This window comes from Nycticebus coucang, chromosome 2, assembly GCF_027406575.1.
Source record: "Nycticebus coucang isolate mNycCou1 chromosome 2, mNycCou1.pri, whole genome shotgun sequence".
In the NCBI taxonomy this organism is placed as follows: Eukaryota; Metazoa; Chordata; class Mammalia; order Primates; family Lorisidae; genus Nycticebus; species Nycticebus coucang.
The window spans coordinates 37,781,541-37,804,955 of record NC_069781.1 but is presented as its reverse complement, the minus strand read 5'-3'; the positions used below and the strand labels follow the sequence as shown (position 1 = coordinate 37,804,955).

Sequence of the window (23,415 nt, the reverse complement as noted above, 5' to 3'; positions counted from 1 at the left end):
TTAAAGAAAGATGGAGACTTTACCTCTTTCATTTTTACATGGATGGAGCTGGAACATAGTCTTCTTAGTAAAGTATCCCAAGAATGGAAGAAAAAGTACCCAATGTACTCAACCCTACTATGAAACTAATTTAGGGTTTGCACATGAAAGCTATAACCCAGTTACAACCTAAGAATAGGGGGAAGGGGGAAAGGGAGGGGAGGGAGCGGGGAGGTGGGTAGAGGGAAGGGGATTGGTGGGATTACACCAGAGGTGCATCTTACAAGGGTATATGTGAAACCTGGTAAACGGTCTGTAAAGCTAATGAATGATGCCCCATGATCATATTAATGTACACAGCTATGATTTAATAAATAAATAAATACAAAAAAAAAAAAAAAAGAAAAAGAAAAAATTTGCCATAGGTAAACCAGCTCTGCAGGATATTCTCAGACCTATCCTCCACAAGGACCAACCCAATCCTATACCACAAAAGTAAACTCACTCAGAAACTTCGGATCAAACTCCAACTTCCACACTGGTGAAAGGATTAAAAATGTCCACTGGACCTTTGAAAAACTCGATACCCAAAATTCCACCAGACTTATCAATACTCTCCATTAATGTGAATGGCTTAAACTGTCCTCTAAAGAGGCATAGGTTAGCTGACTGGATACAAAAACTCACGCCAGATATTTGTTGCATACAAGAGTCACATCTTAACTTAAAAGACAAATACAGACTCAGGGTGAAAGGATGGTCATCCATATTTCAGGCAAATGGCAATCAGAAAAAAGCAGGTGTTACAATTTTATTTGCAGATACAATAGGCTTTAAACCAACAAAAGTAAGGAAGGACAAGAATGGTCACTTCATATTTGTTAAAGGTAATACTCAATATGATGAGATCTCAATTATTAATATCTATGCACCCAACCAGAATGCACCTCAATTTATAAGAGAAACTCTAACAGACATGAGTAACTTGATTTCCTACACCTCCATAATCGTCGGAGATTTCAACACTCCTTTGGCAGTGCTGGATCGATCCTCCAGCAAGAAGCTGAGCAAAGAAATCTTAGATTTAAACCTAACCATCCAATATTTAGATTTAGCAGACATCTACAAAACATTTCATCCCAAAAAAACTGAATACACATACTTCTCATCAGCTCACAGAATGTACTCCAAAATTGACCACATTTTAGTTCACAAGTCTAACCTCAGTAAATTTAAAGGAATAGAAATTATTCCATGCATCTTCTCGGACCATCATGGAATAAAACGTGAATTGAGTAACAACAGGAATCTACATACTCATACAAAAACATGGAAGTTAAATAACCCTATGCTGAATGATAGCTGGGTCAGAGATGAGATTAAGAAAGAAATCGCCAATTTTTTGGAACAAAATGACAATGAAGACACGAACTATCAGAACCTCTGGGACACAGCAAAGGCAGTTCTAAGAGGGAAATTTATAGCACTGCAAGCCTTCCTCAAGAGAACGGAAAGAGAGGAAGTTAACAACTTAATGGGACATCTCAACCAACTGGAAAAGGAAGAACATTCCAACCCCAAACCCAGTAGAAGAAAAGAAATAACCAAAATTAGAGCAGAATTAAATGAAATTGAAAACAAAAGAATAATACAACAGATCAATAAATCAATAAGCTGGTTTTTCAAAAAGGTCAATAAAATAGACAAACCTTTGGCCAACCTAATCAGGAAAAAAAGAGTAAAATCTCTATCAATCAGAAACAACAAGGACGAAATAACAACAGACTCGTCACAAATCCAAAAGATCCTTAATGAATATTACAAGAAAGTTTATTCTCAGAAATATGAAAATCTGAAGGAAATTGACCGATACTTGGAAGCACGCCACCTTCCAAGACTTAGCCAGAATCAAGTGGAAACATTAAACAGACCCATATCAAGTTCAGAAATAGCATCAACCATACAAAACCTCCCTAAAAAGAAAAGCCCGGGACCAGATGGTTTCACGTCAGAATTCTACCAAACCTTTAAAGAGGAATTAGTACCTATATTACTCAACCTGTTCCAAAAGGTAGAAAAAGAAGGAAGACTACCCAACACGTTCTATGAAGCAAACATCGCCCTGATCCTCAAACCAGGAAAAGACCCAACAAGAAAAGAAAATTATAGACCAGTATCACTAATGAATATAAATGCAAAAATATTCAACAAGATCCTAACAAACAGAATCCAGCAACACATCAAACAAATTATACATCATGACCAAGTTGGTTTTATCCCAGGGTCTCAAGCCTGGTTCAATATATGTAAATCTATAAATGTAATTCAGCACATAAACAAATTAAAAAACAAAGACCATATGATTCTCTCAATCGATGCAGAAAAAGCTTTTGATAATATCCAGCATCCCTTCATGATCAGAACACTCAAGAAAATTGGTCTAGAAGGGACTTTTCTTAAACTGATAGAGGCCATCTACAGCAAACCCACAGCCAATATCATATTGAATGGAGTTAAATTGGAATCATTTCCACTCAGATCAGGAACCAGACAAGGCTGCCCATTGTCTCCATTGCTTTTCAACATTGTAATGGAAGTTTTAGCCACCGCAATTAGGGAAGAAAAGGCGATCAAGGGTATCCATATAGGGTCAGAAGAGATCAAACTTTCGCTCTTCGCAGATGATATGACTGTGTATCTGGAAACCACTAGGAACTCTACTACAAAACTCCTAGAAGTGATCAAGGAATACAGCAGCGTCTCAGGTTACAAAATCAACATCCATAAATTGGTAGCCTTTATACACACCAACAACAGTCAAGTTGAAAAAGCAGTTAAGGACTCTATCCCATTCACAGTAGTGCCAAAGAAGATGAAATATTTGGGAATTTACCTAACAAAAGACGTGAAAGATCTCTATAAAGCGAACTATGAAACTCTAAGAAATAGCTGAAAATGTTAACAAATGGAAAAACATACCATGCTCATGGCTGGGAAGAATCAACATTATTAAAATGTCCATACTACCCAAAGCAATATATAATTTCAACGCACTCCCTATTAAAGCTCCACTGTCATATTTTAAAGATCTTGAAAAAACAATACTTCGTTTTATATGGAATCAGAAAAAAACCTCGAATAGCCAAGACATTACTTAGAAATAAAAACAAAACAGGAGGAATCACACTATCAGACCTTAGACTTTACTATAAATCGATAGTGATCAAAACAGCATAGTATTGGCACAAAAACAGAGAAGTAGATATCTGGAACAGAATAGAGAACCAAGAGATGAATCTAGCTACTTACCGCTATTTGATCTTTGACAAGCCAATTAAAAACATTCAGTGGGGAAAAGATTCCCTATTTAACAAATGGTGCTGGGTGAACTGGCTGGAAACCTGAAGAAGACTGAAGTTGGACCCACACATTTCACCATTAACTAAGATGGACTCTCATTGGATTAAAGATTTAAACTTAAGACATGAAACTATAAAAATACTAGAGGAGAGTGCAGGGAAAACCCTTGAATAAATTGGTCTGGGCGAGTATTTTATGAGGAGGAACCCCCGGGGAATTGAAGCAGCTTCAAAAATACACTACTGGGACTTGATCAAACTAAAAAGCTTCTGTACAGCCAAGAACACAGTAAGTAAAGCAAGCAAACAGCCCTCAGAATGGGAGAAGATATTTGCAGGGTATATCTCTGACAAAGGTTTAATAATCAGAATCCACAGAGAACTCAAACGCATCAGCAAGAAAAAAAACAAGGGATCCCATCGCAGGCTGGGCAAGGGATTTGAAGAGAAACTTCTCTGAAGAAGACAGGCGCACGGCCTTCAGACATATGAAAAAATGCTCATCATCTTTAATCATCAGAGAAATGCAAATCAAAACTACTTTGAGATATCATCTAACTCCAGTGAGACTAGCCTATATCACAAAATCTCAAGACCAGAGATGTTGGCGTGGATGTGGAGAAAAGGGAACACTTCTGCACTGCTGGTGGGAATGCAAATTAATACATTCCTTTTGGAAAGATATATGGAGAACACTTAGAGATCTAGAAATAGATCTGCCATTCAATCCTGTAATTCCTCTGCTGGGCATATACCCAGAAGACCAAAAATCACAACATAACAAAGATATTTGTACCAGAATGTTTATTGCAGCCCAATTCATAATTGCTAAGTCATGGAAAAAGCCCAAGGGCCCATCGATCCACGAATGGATTAATAAATTGTGGTATATGTACACCATGGAATACCATGCAGCCTTAAAGAAAGATGGAGACTTTACCTCTTTCATGTTTACATGGATGGAGCTGGAACATATTCTTCTTAGTAAAGTATCTCAAGAATGGAAGAAAAAGTACCCAATGTACTCAGCCCTACTATGAAACTAATTTGGGGCTCTCACATGAAAGCTATAACCCAGTTACAACCTAACAATAGGGGGAAGTGGGAAAGGGAGGGGAGGTGGGTAGAGGGAGCGGGATCGGTGGGATCATGCCTGTGGTGCATCTTACAGGGGTATTTGCGAAACTTGGTAAATGTAGAATGTAAATGTTTTGGCACAGTAACTGAGATAATGCCAGGAAGGCTATGTTAACCATTGTGATGAAAATGTGTCAAATGGTCTATGAAGCGAGTGTATGATGCCCCATGATCATATCAATGTATACAGTTATGATTTAATAAAAAAAAATAAAACAAACAAAAAAAAACTGACAAAATTCAGAAAAGTGTGGGGAGGGAGGGGGGTGGTGGGTAGAGGGAGGGGGATTGAAAGGATCATACCTGTGGTTCATCTTACAAGGGTTCATTTCAACTAATGAGATGAAAATGTGTCAAATATTCTATGAAACAAGTGTATGGTGCCCCCATGATCATATTGATGTACACAGCTATGATTTAATAAAAAAAAAAAAAATGCAATACAACTAACTGCTGTACAGAAATCAGAAAAACTTTTTAGAGGCAAAGGATTATTCACAGCATATAATTAATTATAACCACGCAAAGCCTTGCTTCTAAGGGACATACACTTAAACAAGGATCGTCAACCAACGGGTAGGCATCAGAACCACCTAAGAACCATTTTCAAACTCATTTTCAACACTGTAGTGAACTATTACTGTCAGTGGAAATGTAATAGAGGGTTTCTGAAACAGCAAAGATAAACGATCACTGGCCTATATTACAGAAATAGCTATGATATATTTACTATACAATTTTACAACTAATAACTCTATGGTAAAACAGTAAGAAAGGTAAAGAAAGGTTGCTCTTTCAGACATCTGAATTTTAGAGATAACAACATACTCACTTCTCCATTTTCAAATGTTATTTCTCGGACAAGGGGAACGCATTTATCTTGAATCCAATTATAAGTAACATCAAAATTTGTCATAGATCCCAAGTATACCATATCTGGAGCAGAATGCTGTCACAAAAATAAAAAGGAAAAAATATTTTAAACAAATCCAATATGTACTGTCAAAAGTACATTGCTAAATCCATCTATGAAACCAGAATGTCTACTGGAAATACAAAAGAAACATAAAACATGGAACTTCTGAAAAAGAGGGCCATACACAGTAAAAAGCTAATCATTCTGTGCTTACCAGGGACCTGATAATGCAACCTGTGATGGCCAAGCCTTCTGCTCTTCCTTGGATTTACGTTAACTGTCAGAATCTTCACCAAAGGCAAGCAGGCATTGTGAAAAGAATTATTCTCCAAATGAATTAATCTATCTATTCCTTCACAGTTAAAAATGTTAGAAGAAAACTCTAGAGAGTAAAAAAGCCTTGAAAAACACAAGGTGCTACAGGCATCTTACTAGATGTAAGGCATGACTATTTCTATTATTAATTATCTACACATCTGTGTCCACACTCACTCAAAATCAATATTTATAAAATGCCTAAAATGATAAAAAAAATAACTAATGTTGAGTAAATTTATTGTATCCAAGCACTGTTGGTCACATTTTATGTATTGATTTATTTAATCCTCCCACATCTCTCTAAGGCAGGTACTGTTATCATCATCATCTATTTTTTTATTAACAAAGAAAGTGAAGCACGGAGAACTAAGAAAATTTCCTAGCATACAACACCAAAGAAGGTGACATATTTGATATTCAAACTCAGACAGTCTGACACTGTTAAGAGGTTGTGCTCTAACAACCCACTACACTGGCAGACACCATATTGAATTCTGATAATCTAGAGATGATGGCACTCTGTAAGCTACTATTAAGGAAATGCACCTGCAGAAAATACAGGCAAATACCTACCCAAATTCAGAATAGGAAATGAGCTTTCTAAGCAAGAAATTCATTTATCTGACTACGTAAAAGATAACATTTTCAGTATGTCAAAACATTATAGACATTAAAATGAAAATGATGAATTGAAAAACCATCCATAGATTTCTATTTTTGTGTGGGAAGAAAAAAATTGCAATCGCAGACCTTTAGGTCCATTTGGGATAAAACACTATGACTTTGCCTCTTAGTTATGGCTACCATCATCTGGGCCTAAGAAGCTACTTCTATGTTTTAGACACACTTAACACTTCTTAGTCCAAGGGTTAAAAGCTATATGCTCCTTATTATCTGGCAAATATCAAGCAAATTGATATACCAGATCTGGGAGCTTGTCTAGTACTATGCATGTCAGGGTGATGACTGTACCACTGAAGCATTGTTTGGATTTGGCTCCCAGATTGAATGCAAAACAGAAAGGTTGGAAAGGCCAGAGGGTCAGGGGACCTTTAATACCAGCTCTGCTCTTAGATGCCTGTATTACTTTGGCCTCTGTGGCCCCATCTTCACTTTGAAAGGTTTAGATTAGCACTACAATATCATGCTTCAAGATTCTTTTCTATCCTAAAATTCTACAATTCTATGAGCATTAACTCATATAAAAGCATAGACTATACTCTACATATATTTCAAAACTGATTATACATACTAAGAATTAGCAACTTACCCCTGGTGGCTTGTAGATTATGTTGTCTCCACTGTATCTTTCTGGTTTTGAAACATCCCTAACAGGAAGGGAAAAACAGTAATAATGCTTTTTAAGAAAAATAATAATGGCAATACACCAGAATGACTAAGAATTAGCTTGTACTTTGCAGTTTCCAGTGCCTACTACAGTATCTGGTACATAATAGGTGCTCAACAAATATTTGGCAAGTAACTTTGATTACAAATTCTAAATCAAATGGATAACTTTCTCCCTTTCTCTAAATTATTTTTAGATTAATTAAACACTGATTTATTTTCAGTTTCAAACTAGAGCAGTCCAGGAGATAGAGGCAAGGAGAGCTAACCTATACTGATGACAGTGAGAACAGAAAGAACATGCTTCATTAATTAATTCAGTGACTATCTACTATTTATTTCCTTCATACCAGGTATAGTCTTGGCACAAAGTATACAGCAGAGAACAAAACTGACAAAACTCTTCACTCTCATGGAGCTTACATTTTGGTGAGTTGAGGAAAGAGAGATTAGCAAGTAGATGTATTTATTTCAGGTGGCTTAAAAAAAACGCTATGAAAAAGCGTGGAGTAAGTGGGTAAAGAATGATGGTAGTGCTACTTTATACAGGGTTACAAGGCAAGGGCTTTTTCATGAGATGACATCTGGAGGAAGCACTCCCAGATACAGAACAGTAACAGCAAAGGCCTGCAGCATTTAGGGGACAGAGAGATGGCCTGTATGGCTAGAGCACAGCATATAATATGAAAATCACGGCAGGAACAGGGGGAGTTCTACATTGATAATGCTTGCAATAAAAGATATACATAAACAAAACCTACAAAAGCATTAAAGCAAGGACCAAAATCAAAGTTCACAAAATGGAGAAGATACACTATGTCAGGAATCTGGGCTTTACTCAAGATAGCTACCACAATTGAGCCTAACAGTAATGAGCCAACATACAAAAAAAGAGAAAGAATATGACATGGAAGTCAAAGGACAGTTGAGACAACCTCCAATGAGATTAGAGGTTCAAGAATAGAACCCTAAAAATGATTCCATTTTGAGAAAGAAAGAAAAAAAGGTGATAAAGTTAGCAAATTCAGAAACATAAGCAGCAAACCAGAGGGATTCAATGAAAATAAGTATAGATAAAGAAAAAGCAAAGAATAGTTGCGTGTCACATTCTTCAGAGAACACAAGAAGATAAAGAATGAAAAAAAGAAAAAAAAAAAGAATGAAAAAAAGGCAGCGGGTTTGGTAATTAAGAAGTTACTTTGTGACTGTGTAGCGACAAGTTTCATTACAGTGACAAAGGTGAAAACTTCCAAGAGGTTAAGAATTTTTAACTAGTTAATGTCTAAGAAAAATCAAGGTAACCAAGCAAAAACTAAACTTTGAAAAAATGTGGGAATGAAAAGGAAGACAAATTATAGTTCAAAGTATAGAAGAAGCAGTTCAAGAAAGAAAGCAGCATGTTTTCAGAAAAGGAAAGCGGTTCACAAAAAAAGAATCAGGTTGAAAACATATGAAACCAGACACAATTGATTGGGAGTGAAAAGAAAGATGAATTATAGTTCAAGTTATAGAAGAAGCAGTTCAGGAAAGAAAGCAGTGTGTTTTCAGAAATGGAAAGCAGTTCATATAGTTCATATAAAGAGTCAGGCTGAAAATACAAGAAAGGCACAACTGATGGAACAAAGCCCCAGAGGAGTTTCAAGGGACAGTTACAAGGACACCAGTGAAAGATTAGCCTTAGAAGGAGAACTGTTCCTTGAGAGAGGAAAGATGTAAGAAAAGATGATGGAAAGATGGGGATGAATGAAGACAACAAAGCCCATGGTACTTAACAAGAAGACAAGATGGGAACCTCACAGGTTAGCATTTTGCCAGGCACAGGATTAAGTATTAGTAAATGAGATGAACAAAAGCATTATTGCTTTAACTGATAACTTATCCATTCTTTCCCTCTTACCCACATTCTAAAACAGAATATACTATAGAAAGGAGAATAAATTTTTCAAAACCCTTGAAAAGAATTCAGAGATACATATTAATAAAAAGACTGATAGTGACATTAGAGGACTGAGAAAATCTTTGGAGAGGTCATCTTCAAAGATACTTACCCAAATGCAGAAAGGAAGGCACAGTCATCATGCAAAATATTTGCTACTCGTTCAAAAACTCTATAGCTGTCTGAATCCTTTTGCTCAAAATATCCAATGATATTTCTTTTGCTGCGCTGTAAAACAAAGTATATAATTATTTTGCAACATATGTAGTTCTATAAACATGTTATGTCATTTATCCCTTATTCTGGAGTAAAGGAAAGCTCCAGCTATTGTTCAACTATCTCCAAATGAAGTATGATTATAAATGCATATTTAGCGTTTAACACCTAGTCAAAAATATTAAAGACTAGATAGGGGTGAAAACAATCTTCACTTCCACAAATATAAATATTTCCTTCCAGAATTTTATTTTAAAATTTTAATAAATACATAACTATTTGATCAATGACAGTCTTTCCTAAGGTGACTTATCTTAAAATGTATTAAAAACAGTGTATCAATAACTTATGACTATTGGTAAACAATCATCCAGAGGTCCCTCACGCTCACATTACTACCAAAAATGCAAGACCCTGACCCCTCCTTACTCAGGCCATTTCTCAGGGCTGTGCTTGCAGTAAGTAATACTGAGATATGAAGTCATGTCTCCCCTGCAAGACAAGCAGCATGATTACTGCTTGCCCTGAAATGGTGAGTTCCCCAAGTCCAGCGCTCCTCTCCAGGGACAAAGCCACTGCATGTGCAGGCATCCATCTGGGCCCTCTGTGTTGCCTCCACAGGACTGGGTTGCTTCCCTGCTCTTGGGAGGGGCACGGGAACAAATGCAAACATGCACACTCACATAGCTTGCGGTGATGTGAGCAATAAAGGACTTTGTCTCTGACTCGGGAGTCTGGGTCTCTCACCTTGGAGTCTGACAGAATCCATGAAATGGTAATTGGCTAATTTATTAGTTTGTAAATAGGGTACAATCAAATCTCAAACCTGACAGTGACAATCAGTGATTGTGAAAGTCCAAACTCAATAGTGTTTGCTTCTGTTGCTATTTGTAAAACACTACTTAGTATACAAAGAAAGGGATTGCCTAAGCTTATGATTAAGAGGGGGCTGTTTTAGGGACACTAAAACTTGCATGAAGAGCAGGTAGAGTGAATGCAGCAGAGACCCTGAAAGTCGCCACTAAGAAAATATGGAAACTTGGTTGTAGTGTTTGACTTTAACCTCCATTTCTTAATAATTCAGGCTTCCCTTTGCCCTCGAATAATTCAAGATAGTCTGACTTTACTGTATGTTCTGTATTTGATCTAGAAGTTCAGTAAAACATTAGCATTTCCCTTGAGAATTCAAGAATAACTCAACTTACTAAGAATGCATATGTCAAATCCACTGTAATGAATTATAGGGGAATGTCCAGATTCTTTGTTTGCATCAGGGTTTCTTTACATTAAACAGGCAATGTTCATTAGATCTGGCAAAAGTTACAACTTACATCAAGAGTGTTGACTTCTGCTAAGTCCCGAATTTCTTGAACGGGGTTGCTTTTTTGTTGCCTGATGTAATCTGCAAGTGCTTTCACTGATCGCTGACCCCTGTATTCTCTCTTCATCATCATCCCATTACGAAACAATTTAAGGGTTGGATATTTGCTTATTCTGTATCTCTGGGCTATATCAGCTAAAAGAATGAAAAAAAAAATCAATTTTACCCTCATACTTGGTCAGGGAGAGCCCATTGACCTAAGAATCAAAAATCCTATATTTAGTAAGAACTTTTTGGTTCATGTCGTTTTTTTTTTTTTTCAGTGAGAGAAATAGAAAAAAATAATGATTTAAGTTTATATTGGTTAAGAGACAATGCTGGGGACACATAATGTCTGAGTTTAAATCCCAAGTTTGCCACTTACTGGCCATGTGAACTTGTAAATTGCATAAACTCTCTATGCCGTAGTTTCTCATCTATCATGTAAGGATAATAATTAATTTCTACCACATTAGGCTGTTTTAAGGATTAAATGAGATAACACAAATGCACGGAGCAGTAAACATGGCGCATGAATGTGTACTATGAAAAACAGCCAACTAATTACATTTGGTGAGGTCTGACACAAATTAAAATACATCATGATGACAACAGCAACATGTAAGCTAGAGCAGGGAGGCAAGCAGGAGGTAAATTATGTTAACTATTTTAAGGTATTTGCACTCTTCAGAAGGAGGTGAAAGTACTTATATAGTATTTTGTGGAGTCAAGGTTGCATTTTGTTTTCCTTGGGATAGGCAATCAAAGAATACTAAAAGTATATTAGAGGTTAAAATGGAATATGGGTGCTCAGAGGGGGAACTGGAGAAAAAACCATGTAATTGAGATCACATAACACTTTGGTAAAGTCCATGGAAGATTTATAAAGGGGAAATCATGATTGGTTACTAAAATTCTATAAATGGAAGGCAAATAAAAGTAAACAAAGGGAACTACTAGTCATAGATGAGCTTGAGAAGAATGCTTTATTCATCAAACCACAGAAAACTGAAATATTGAGACTTCCTAATTTACACATATTTAATATAGATAATAATATCTGATTTAGGAGCTACTACTTCCTTGAAGCAGATGACTAATAGATATATCAGCTATAAGGCCTTTCTCAGCCTAATAAATTACAATGAGAGGGCTAGGTGTAGCCTAGCAGTTTGGGAGGCCAGACAGAAGGACTGTTAGAGCAAGAGCTCAAGATCGTCTCTACAAAATCTAAAAAAACTGTCTGGGTCCAGTGGTGGTGGTGTGAGCCTGTAGTCCCAGCTACTCAGGAGGTAGAGGCAGGAGGATTGCTTGAGCCCAGGTATTTTAGGTTGCTGTAACCTCGGACAAACAGTCACTGATCTCTAGCCTAGGCAACGCAGTAAGACCCTGTCTCAAAACATACAAACATGCTAGGCACCGTGGCTCATGCCTGTTATCCTAGCACTCTGGGAGTCCAAGGTAGATAGCTCAAACTCAGGAATTTGAGACCACCCTGAGCAACAGTGAGACCTCATCTCAACTAAAAATAGAAAAACTAGCCCGGTGGTGTGGCGTGTGCCTGTAGTCCTGCTACTCAGGAGGCTGAGGCAAGAAGGATCACTTGTGCCCAGGAGTTTGAGGTTGCTATGAGCTATGACACCACAGCATTCTACCCAGGGCAACAGAGTGAAACTGTCTCAAAAACAAAACAAAACACCCCAAAACAAACAAACTAAAAACCCAAAACAAATTACAGTGAGAATTTATGTTTTTAAGATGTTATAGAGAGATCCTATCACCTGAGCAAGAAATTAATGAGATGAAATTGGTAACATAACTAGGACAAGTGAGAGTGATATTCATAAATAAACAGAAGTCTTTTAAATTAAACAGAGGCTAAAGCCACAAAGGCTTGAACATAACCTACTAATAAGAAAACCAATCTGGAGAAATAATTAAAAATAGGAATTTTACCTTTCCAATTAAAAAATACACTCACTGCAAGCATACTACACATTGAAATCTAGCATCTCATAAATTAATTATGTGCATAATGTGTAAAATAAAACGTTTGTAATATAAACGTTTAAATCAGGTTAAATAGTCCTACTGACCAATGTTATGGTTTACAGAATGAAAAATGTCTTATAAAAGTTACTATTTCCACAAATGTCCATCAACTGGAGACTGGTTGAATAAAGTATGCTATGTTTATACAGTGAAGTATATGGTTGTTACATAAAGAAATGAAAAAGGTATCTGTATGCTGCAATTTTCAAAACATACTGTTAAGTAAAAAAATCCAGAAAAGCACAGGTAAAATACTTTGTATAAGAAATACAGGGCAGCGCCTGTGGCTCAGTGAGTAGGGCGCCGGCCCCATATGCCGAGGGTGGCAGGTTCAAACCCAGCCCCGGCCAAACTGCAACAAAAAAAAAATAGCCGGGCGTTGTGGCGGGACCTGTAGGCCCAGCTACTGGGGAGGCTGAGGCAAGAGAATTGCGTAAGCCCAAGAATTAGAGGTTGCTGTGAGCGTGTGACGCCACGGCACTCTACCTGAGGGCGGTACAGTGAGACTCTGTCTCTACAAAAAAAAAAAAAAAAGAAATACAAAGAAACCTGGGAAAGAAATAGGAATACATAAGGGGATACATATTTATATATACACACATCTATGTATGCTTGCTTATATATTTGTCTTCCTCCACCCAAAAAGAAATACCAATGGAAGAGAATGGGAGGAAGGATCAGGGAAGAAATTTAGATTTCCCTGAAGATACTTTGGCTTTATAGTTTTGACTTTGAAACCATGGAAATGTTTAATAGTAAATCAAAATTAAATAAAAAAATTAATACTGGCATTGTTCTTTTGAACTTAATACACTGTAGATAAAATACACAAGTAATTATGTTAATGCCATTAAAAATGAAGATTTTCCAGCATTAAATAAAAAATACATAAAATAGAGGTAATTAAGTAAAAACCCTATAGTATTTCATTTGAATTGGAGGTATCACCATGAACTCATGATTTTTTTTTTTTTCTTTTAAAAATGTATTTCTCTAGGGTGCCAGCCCCATATGTCAGAGGTGGTGGGTTCAAACCTGGCCCCAGCCAAAAACTGGGGGGAAAAAAAAAAAATGTATTTCTCTTTCTGATAGATATTATCAACAACTTAATGCCAATAAGTTTGAGGAGTTAGAATAAATAAAATGAAAATAAAAATTCCTATGAAAATACAACTTACCAAAACTGACAGTAGAATAAATAGAAAATATAAATGGCTCTTAAATTATTAAGAAAACTTAATCTATAATTCAAAGCCTTCTCACAAAGAAAACTCCATTCCTAGACACCTTTACAAGCAAATTCCACCAAACATTTAAGGAAGCAATAATGCCAATTTTACACAAACCGTTTCAGAGGATACAACCAATTTTCTAGATCAACAATTTTTTTAGGAAACCTGACATGGAAATTATGAGCAAAAAAAAGTGTATGTTAATCTTTTCAATTTAAGGGATGCAAAACTTGAAAAAATTAAATGAATTCATTACTATATACAAAGGATAAAACACATAATACTTGAAAACCAATTAATGTAATACATTACATTAACAGAATAAAAAAGAAAATTTCTATTACTTCTCAAGAGAAGCAGTAAAACATTTGATAAAAATTAACATCCATTTATGCTCAAACACTTTTATTAGCAAACAAGTAAAAGAAGAGAACTTCCTTAATTGGATGAAGGATGTTTAAATAAATAAATAAACACCAAATGACTAAATAGTGAAACACTAAAAGCTCTCCTGCTGAGATAAAGAAAGAAAGACGCCAACTATCACTTCCAAATAACACAGTACTGGATGGAATCCTTAGATTAACAAAATAAGGGAGGAAAAAGAACATACACACACTGGAAGGAAGAATACAAATGTCATTATTTGCAGATGATTTATTGGGTTCACAGAAAAAAGAGAATCCACAAATGGATTTCTACTTCTAAGTAGGATGCAGCGAGTAGCACAATCTACTGTTCCTGCTGCAACTAGGAAAAACCGTGGGCGGTTTTTAAATCACATTTTTAAAGGTATCAAAAATCATGAGAGCAATGAAGATTTAAATGAACTGCAATTCCAGAAAAGTAAGCAAAAATCACTGCCCATTTTTTTTCCTATAGGTTTCTTAATGTAATTCCTTTCAGAAATTAAATCTGCAGTTGCAGATTTACAGTTGAGAATTATATCTGCATAGGCAAAAAGTGAAATAAGTGAAGCTTTGCATAGCCACCTGGGCTGGCATGGGGGATTGAAAGGGTTCTGAAGACACAGCAAGTGTCCCCAGAGGACATTTATTGAGTTCTAAATGACATAGGAAACTGGAGAGTTAAGGCCAAGTAGACAGAGTAAAATCTCCTAAGGCCTTGCGGTGCTTAGGAGACTTACAGAAGGCTCCCTCGTGAAAGGGGCCTGCAATCCTACATAGGAGCCACATACAGCCAAGGCATTTACCTGATTTTGATACTACATAGGCCAGAATGCATCTATTATAAATGCTGGAAATAAACATGAATTTTTAAGATAAAATGAAGAAAGATACCTATGTCATGTACTAGAGACGGATGATTAATATTTGGAATATATAAAGAATTTTATAGGGGCTACCAGAAGGATAAGTGGGCTAAAGACACTAGTCGATTTATGAAAGAACACAAATGAATAAACAATCAGTTGTGATGAGGAACTTACAGATTAAAACTACCAAATAACATTCTGTCCATCATATCGGCAAAACCCCGTAATAATAAAAATCCAGTGCCTGTTTCAGCAACACATACACTGCTATTGGAAAGATAGACAGCCCCTGCACAGGGTGACAGATAAATTCATGAAGCATTCCGTATTTTTAAAAAACACCACAATTCACGGCTCAGCACCTATAGCACAGTGGTTACAGCACCAACCACATGCACCCGGGCTGGCAGTTTCAAGCCCAGCGAGGGCCAGTTAAGCAACAATGACAACTACAACAACCAAAAAAATACAGCTAGGCGCTGTGGCGGGTGCCTGTAGTCCCAGGTACTTGGGAGGCTGCGGTAAGAGAATCGCTTAAGCCCAAGAGTTAGAGGTTGCTGTAAGCTGTGACGCCATAGCACTCTACCCAGGGTGACATAGTGAAACTCTGTCTCAAAAAAACAAACAAAAACACCACAATTCTACAATATCAAGCCCTATGTGAAGGTAAAAATATTTCTACTAGGTCTAATTTAGATCAATATTCAACGTTAGTATGGCCAAACTGGTCTAGCTGGTGCCTAATTTGCTAGTAAGAAGCCAAGGAATTTTTTTAATCCCCGGAGTATTTAGCAGAGAGGATATAAGATGGATCCAGAAAGTAAGGAACAAGTCTAATCAGAAACATTTATTTTCCATCTATAGCCTAAGGATCAGTATGAAAATGGACAGCAGGAGGCAATGCCAGAGAGAATAGAATGCTTTCCACTTCCTAAACATGGTGCATTAGTGGACATAGTGAGCAAGCAGTGTACTAAAGGCAAATTAGCCAGAGACAGACTCCAGCGGGTCTTCAATGCTAAGTCAAAGGAGTCTGAAGTGTATCCTCTTTCTGATAAACAGCCACTGAGCTATAGAGCTCGGCTTTCAAAACACTCATCTGGCAGTAGTAGAGAACTGGACAGACTAGCAAGAAAGCTACTGCCACGGTCCTGACAGAAACCACAAGAGTCTGTTTAGTAAACCAGAACGTTACAACCTTTAGGTTGCCTTAAAATTCTGGTTATGAAGAGAAAAAGATTAAAAGTATTTGAAGACTGTTAGGCGGTTAAATATTCACTTGCTTAATTCTCAAACAACATCATGGCAGCAGGTATGCCATATAATGAGAAGGCTTTTAATTATTAAGAGGCAAAAACCTTTAAATTACATTGATCAATAATCTCAGACATAATGGTGACTTTTTACAAGCTTTGGCCAAAAGTGATTTTAAGATAATTACAATGTGACATTTTGACAATGGATAACAAAGAATGACTTAAGGGGTATAATAAGTGGGTTTTAAAAATTAACTAGATAGATCAAATGCTAAAACGGATGTCAGAGGAATTATAAACTTCAGAAGGTTAACAGCTTGCTGATTGGAAAATTAGCGTGTACTTTTGCTTCAATGGTCACTCACTTTTACTTGAGTGAAAGGCACTTTTACTGCCTGCCTGCCTCACTAATACCCAGCAGGGTCCCAGTTGGAGAAACTGCCTCATTCTCCTGTCTCAGCAATGTCCCTCCCTGCTATGATTATCTGTGACAGAAAATATAAAGAGGCAGATGATTTTGATAGAAAAGTCTTACTGTCCTTCTGATTCCAGAAGGACCACTGCTATTTATGTACCTTTTTCCATTCCCAAACCAAATGGCCCCCACAAAACAAACACAAAAACACCACAAAATAAAGTCCTAAACAGAAAAACTACAAACAAACCCTAGAAGCTTATTCAGAACTCAGGCTTAATCTGCTCATCCAAATTCAGTTCTATGTACATGAATTCTTTACTACATTTTCTTGTCCTTATTGTAGCATTTATGTAGAGCTCTTACAAAAGGTTCTTAATTTTCAATAAGGAAGGTTCACGTTGTACTGGAAGACAGACACCTGAGAGCAATCTGTATACACAGGAGCATGTGCTGCATGTGCCTTCTAGATCCAGGGCTGCATGCACGACCACCGGGGAGAATGAGGAAGTCTACTTCCAAAGTTCCCCAATGAAGACACTACAGAAGATGAGATGAAGTGTGACCAAGAGCCACAGTACAAGGAATGGCGTGTTTTAATTGTGTGAGGGGGTCTATGAACTCTGAGGTCAGTCAAATAGAAAAGTGCTAGCTAGCATCAATACTTGCAGAATGGGTTTCAGCAGCTTAAAAGCAACTCCTAGAAAAAGTAGATTAATACTCTTTAATCAAGAACACTGTCAACACTCTTAACGGCACAGAAGTAAATGCTGTGTGGAAAGACAAAAAATGGATTCATTAGCAAAAGTGATGCAGAACAGTCAGATTAGGAATGCAAAGTTGTTTTAAAATCACTTGAACAAATGTACTTTCCTCTTAAGGTACACACCCTTATATATTAAAAAAGAAGTATATCTTAATGAGTCTAAAACAGTTCTTACAATATGTATAAAACATTCCAAGTACCCCTATCTCTCACCATATACAAAAATCAACTCAAAATGGATTGAAGACTTAAATGTGTAAGACCCAAAATTATAAAACTACCAGAAGAAAACAAACGGAAAACACTTGAGGACACAGGTCTGGGCAATGATTTTATGGACACATTTTCAAAAACACAGAAACAAAAGAAAAAATAGACTAATGGAATATCAAAAAAGGTTCTCCAGGACAAAGGAATAATAAACCATAAAGAGACAATCTGCAGAACAGGAGAAAAAACCTGCAAACTATTCATCTGACAAGGGATTAATATTCAGAATATATAAGAAATTCAACTCAACAGCAAAAGTTCCAAATAATCCTATTAAAAGTGGGCAAAGACTCTAAATAGGTACTCCTTGACAGAAATACAAATGACCAAGTATATGAAAACATGCTCAAAATCACTAATCATGAGGGAAATGCATATCAAAACTACAATGAGGTATCACCTCACCCTAAAGAACACTAGAGTTAGAATTGCTATTATCAAAAAGACAAAAATAGGGGGTGGGTGCAAGTGGCTCATGCCTGTAACCCCAGCACTCTTGCGATCTGCTGAGATGGGCAGATTGTTTCAGCTCACGAATTTGAGACCAGCCTAAGCCAGAGTGAGACCCCCAACTCTAAAAAATAGCTGGGTGTTGTGGCGGGTGCCTGTAATCCCAGCTACTTGGGAGGCTAAGGCAAGGGATTGCTTAAGCCCAAGAGTTTGAGGTTGCTGTGAGCTATGATGCCAGAGCACTCTACCAAGGGTGACAAAGTTAGACTCTATCTCAAAAAAAAAAGAATGCTAGCAAGGATGTGGTGAAAAGGGAACTCTTGAACTCTGCTGGTGGGAATGTAAAGTAATACAGAAATTATGAAAAATGGTATGGAGGTTTCTAAAAACCTAAAAATAGAACTACTATATGATCCAGCAGTTCTACTAAATGTTTATCTAGCAGTTCCACTAAAGGAAAGCAAATCAACATATTAAAGAGCTATCTGCACTCCCATGTTTATTGCAACACTATTCATAATAACTAAGATAATGGAATCAACCTACGTGCCCATCAACAGATGAATAAAGAAAATGTGGTTTATGTATACACATTGTAATACTATTCAGCCATAAAAAAGATGAAATCCTATCATTCATAGTGATATGGTATATCTGAGGATATTATATTAAGTAAAATAAGCCAGGCACAGAAAGATAAATACCTCATTATTCCCACTCATATGTGGGAGCTAAGAGAGTTGAGCTCATAGAAGTAGTGAGCAGAATTGTGGTTATTAGAGGACAGAAAGGATAGGAGAGAGAAGAGGATATAAGAAATTGATTAAGATTAACAAAATACAGGTAGATAAGAAGAGTAAATTCCAGTATACTGCACCACTGTAGGATAACTACAGTTGACAATAACTTATTACATATTTTCAAACAGCTAGAAGAAAGGACTTAGAACGTTCCCAACCCAAAGAAATGATAAATGTGATGGATATGCTAATTACCCTAATTTGATCATTACACAGTATATGTATTTATTGATGTACCACTCTGTATCCCATAAATATGTACAATACGTGTCAATTTTAAAAATCTGAATAAGCAAGCACTGTGTTGTAGTTCGATTTTTCTCAGTTTTTGTAGGTATAGATAAAATTTATTTGTGCCTTCTAATCAATGACGAATTAGACTGGGTGAAATATGGCAGAAGACTTTATTGTATTATTCGGAGATAACGAGATAACCTATTTGAAATACTTAATATAGTAGCTATTGATACAAAACTAACAGTTGATAAGTGCTGGTTTGTTTATTATTCATTTATACATCCATCAATTCAACAAGTACAACAGAGTACCTACTATGTGCTAAATACAACTCCAATACTAGGGATGGGGGAAGAGATAAGTCTGCTCTCACAGAGCTTACATTTTATCTTTATTTTTATAATTATTAATATTACTGCTGCTGCTGCTAATACTATTTCTAATTGTTTCCACGGGCTAGAATCTTCAGTGAAACTCCTAAAATTCTGAATTTTCCTGAAAGACTAGTGAACTGTCATGCAAGGCAACTTCTAAGGAAGAATTCCTAACATGATGTGCATTACCTCCCATAGAAACTATTGTAAAAATACTCACTTGGAATATTTTATGAACATTAGTGTAATTGCATTTTTATATTGTCCTATAGTTTTCTTTTACGGGCCCTCTGAATGGGAGAAGCTAAGAGGACAAGTGTTAGATCCGCCACAAAAATGAAACCTCCGGAAGAAGAGTGAAGATACCTGCTCTGCAGCCAGCACCGGAATATAAATGGCCTCTGGGCAGTGGGAAGGGGTTGTTCCTCAATGTTCTCTTTTCTAGTTGTCCTGACTTCTTTTTCCTTTTCCTCTTCCTGCGCTCCATCTACCTTGTCTGTACCCTACATTAAATATATTATAGTAAATGGAACATTTAGGAGTTTAGGAGGTAAACTAGGCTTTATAGCAGACTTTCAAAAAATAGGCCTGATTTTAAATATTTAGAAGCATCTTCCTGACCTTCAACCTCAGTCAAAGTTCAAAATATCTTTCTATAGTTTCCAACTTTGTTGTTTGGGGGTGTGTGAGGAGGGGGGATATCAAAGTTGATGCATTCAGTTCATACAATCCAGGTCTGACAATTAAGTTTCTGAGCTCATCCTAGAAAAAGTGCCACATACATCATTGCTGAATATCACTACAGTCACCAGATGGCCAAGGAGAGTCCTTTGAAGGGGACCATAGTGATGATTCAATAGTGCGGTATGTAACACTTTTTATAGAATGAGTTCATGAACTTAATTGTCACACTTTGTACATAGAAATAGAAGGATGACTGGGTAGAATTAGCCTGTTATATCCAAGCTTGCCTTCTTTCCTTTTCCAGTTTCCAAGTTCTCAGCCTATTTAGCTGAACCTTTCAACAAAGAAAGTCCTAGGAAGGGCATATAAAGAAAGAAGCAAAGTAAAAATAGGGAAGAAAGCACTTCCCAGGCTGCTGGGAAGTAGAAGAGAGAGAGAGAAGGAAACACAGGCAAAAAACCAAAGAAGGGTCTCCTGTAAGTATGTAGAGATGGATTTTCCTGAAAGACTAGTGAACTGTCATACAAGGCAACTTCTAAGGAAGAATTCCCAACATGTTGTACCCTACGTCCCATAGAAACTACTGTAAAAATACTCACTTGGAATATTTTATGAAAATTACATTTTTATATTGTCCTATAATTATGCTGTTTGTTTCTCAAATTTATGGTCTCACATCATCCTCTATTCTTAAATATGGCTTATAAGGAAGAAAAAAATTAACAATAGCTATGCCAGAGACAGTATACAAGACATCTGGCTAAGACAGAGTTCAGAACTAAATTTAATCATGTCAAACTTCAATTCAAGCTTGCAACACATTATGAAATAAGAGTCATTACAATAAAACTTTAGTGCAAGCAAAAGTTGATTAATACATTTTGCCAAATTAATTTCCTTCAAGAAATTGTGCTGGGTTTTGTCAAGTCTTTTGGCATCTATTGATAGGATAAACTGGTTTTCCTCATCTTGCCTACTGAAGTGACTTATTGTCCTAATAAGGGGGTGCAAGTTCTATTTAGTAATGGGAGAATATCCAACAGGCACGCCTACATTTCATGTCAACTGGTTGTAAGGCAGAGATGCTAATGCCCAAGAGATGGAACTTTACCAAAAGAAGGCAGCTTTATGACGGAAAAACTGACCTCAAATGCCACATATGCTTATGGAAAGTTTCCAGTGAAAAACTCAGGACAGCCATCTGGAAAATTGTAGGTTAAGGTGGCGCCCATAGCTCAATGGGTAGGGCGCCAGCCACATATCCTGGGGCCCATCGCCCAGGCCAGCTAAAACAACAATGACAATTGCAACAGAAAAATAGCTGGGCATTGTGGCAGGTGCCTATAGTCTCAGCTACTTGGGAGGCTGAGGCAAGAGAATCGCTTAAGCCCAAGAGTCTGAGGTTGCTGTGAACTGTGATGCTACGGCACTCACCATGACATCTCAAGCTTAACAGTTTGAGACTCTGTCTCAAAAAAAAAAAAAAAAATTGTAGATTAAATTCCAAATGCCATCAAGAGCATTCTTCAAAATCTCTACTAAAATCTATTCAAGAAAACTCTTTTTTTTTCTTTTTTTTTTTTTTTATTGTTGGGGATTCATTGAGGGTACAATAAGCCAGGTTACACTGATAAGAAAACTCTTTTAAAATTCAGTAATTGTGTTGAAGGTCATTTATTTATAATGAAAATAAACAAATCACAATCAGCAGTATCAATATCCCTGTACAGTGAAGATTTCTAGCTTCTTTCACAGACATATTCTCAAAAACTTTAGGGGTAACAAGGCACTCCTGCTTTTTCTTCACCAAAAACAAACTATGGGATCAGTGTCTTTTTAAATCCAACTTTCTACAATTTTGAAATATTTCATCAGAAGATGAAAAAAGTAATATAATGAACACCTGCATACTCTCACCTACGTTCTCTGTCCCTCTTTCTTACACACACATACATGCATGCATGGTAGGGAATCAAGCTCAGTGATTTTTTAAGTGACTTGCCAATAACATATGGCTTAGTAAGTAAGGGGCATCTGGTTCTAGAACAAAAGAGTTCACCTTAGTAGAAGGCTGGTCCACAATAGGATAAAAACAATGCTACCTATAAGCAAATCGATTTTTGTTTATAAAATGACCTATTAGAGATCATTTAAACAGACTTTTATAATTCATAACGAGACAGTTTAAGTCATTTTTACACAGAAATAGGTGAATTCTGAGTTTCTAGGAGGAATTCAATTTAAATTGCTTTATCTTGACCTTCAAAGTTGGTTTCAAAGTGAAAACTGCACACTCCTGGGTTACAGCCTGCTTCCTTTCATTTACTAGGTAACCCGGGGGAAATCCCTCAACCTCTGTCTGTCTTTTAGTGTCTTCATCTGTAAAATAGTAGGTAATATATTCCAACTCTCTGAAAGGTCAATGTTCTTTCCTACATGAGAAACTTAACACCTACTGCCACTTCTGTCTGAAACATTCTTCTGGGCGGCGCCTGTGGCTCAGTGAGTAGGGCGCCGGCCCCATATACCGAGGTGGCGGGTTCAAACCCAGCCCCGGCCAAACTGCAACAAAAAAATAGCTGGGCATTGTGGCGGGTGCCTGTAGTCCCAGCTGCTTGGGAGGCTGAGGCAAGAGAATCGCGTAAGCCCAAGACTTAGAGGTTGGGCGGCGCCTGTGGCTCAGTCGGTAAGGCGCCGGCCCCAGGGTGGCGGGTTCAAACCCAGCCCCGGCCAAACTGCAACAAAAAAATAGCCAGGCATTGTGGCGGGTGCCTGTAGTCCCAGCTGCTTGGGAGGCTGAGGCAAGAGAATCGCGTAAGCCCAAGTGCTGGAGGTTGCTGTGAGCCGTGTGATGCCACGGCACTCTACCGAGGGCAGTAAAGTGAGACTCTGTCTCTACAAAAAAAAAAAAAAAGAAAAGAAACATTCTTCTTCCTTATTTTCCTTGAAAATTCCTATTCTTCCTTCAGGTTTAGTACCATTTCCTCAGAAAGAGCGTCCTTGTCCCTGCCAAACTAAATTAGACTCATATCACA

The 23,415-nt window shown here is 37.0% G+C and overlaps 1 protein-coding gene across 1 annotated transcript in view; it reads right to left on the bottom strand.

Annotated features, from left to right (window-relative positions):
* Positions 1 to 23,415, bottom strand: part of ERP44 (endoplasmic reticulum protein 44) — a 97,473-nt gene that overhangs the window by 29,749 nt on the left and 44,309 nt on the right. Inside the window, exons 5-8 of the mRNA XM_053567580.1 lie at positions 10,540 to 10,724; positions 9,105 to 9,220; positions 6,980 to 7,037; positions 5,308 to 5,424 (exon numbers count right to left, since the gene is read on the bottom strand). Coding sequence (XP_053423555.1) covers positions 5,308 to 5,424; positions 6,980 to 7,037; positions 9,105 to 9,220; positions 10,540 to 10,724 — 476 coding nt within the window. The remainder of the gene's footprint in view (positions 1 to 5,307; positions 5,425 to 6,979; positions 7,038 to 9,104; positions 9,221 to 10,539; positions 10,725 to 23,415) is intronic.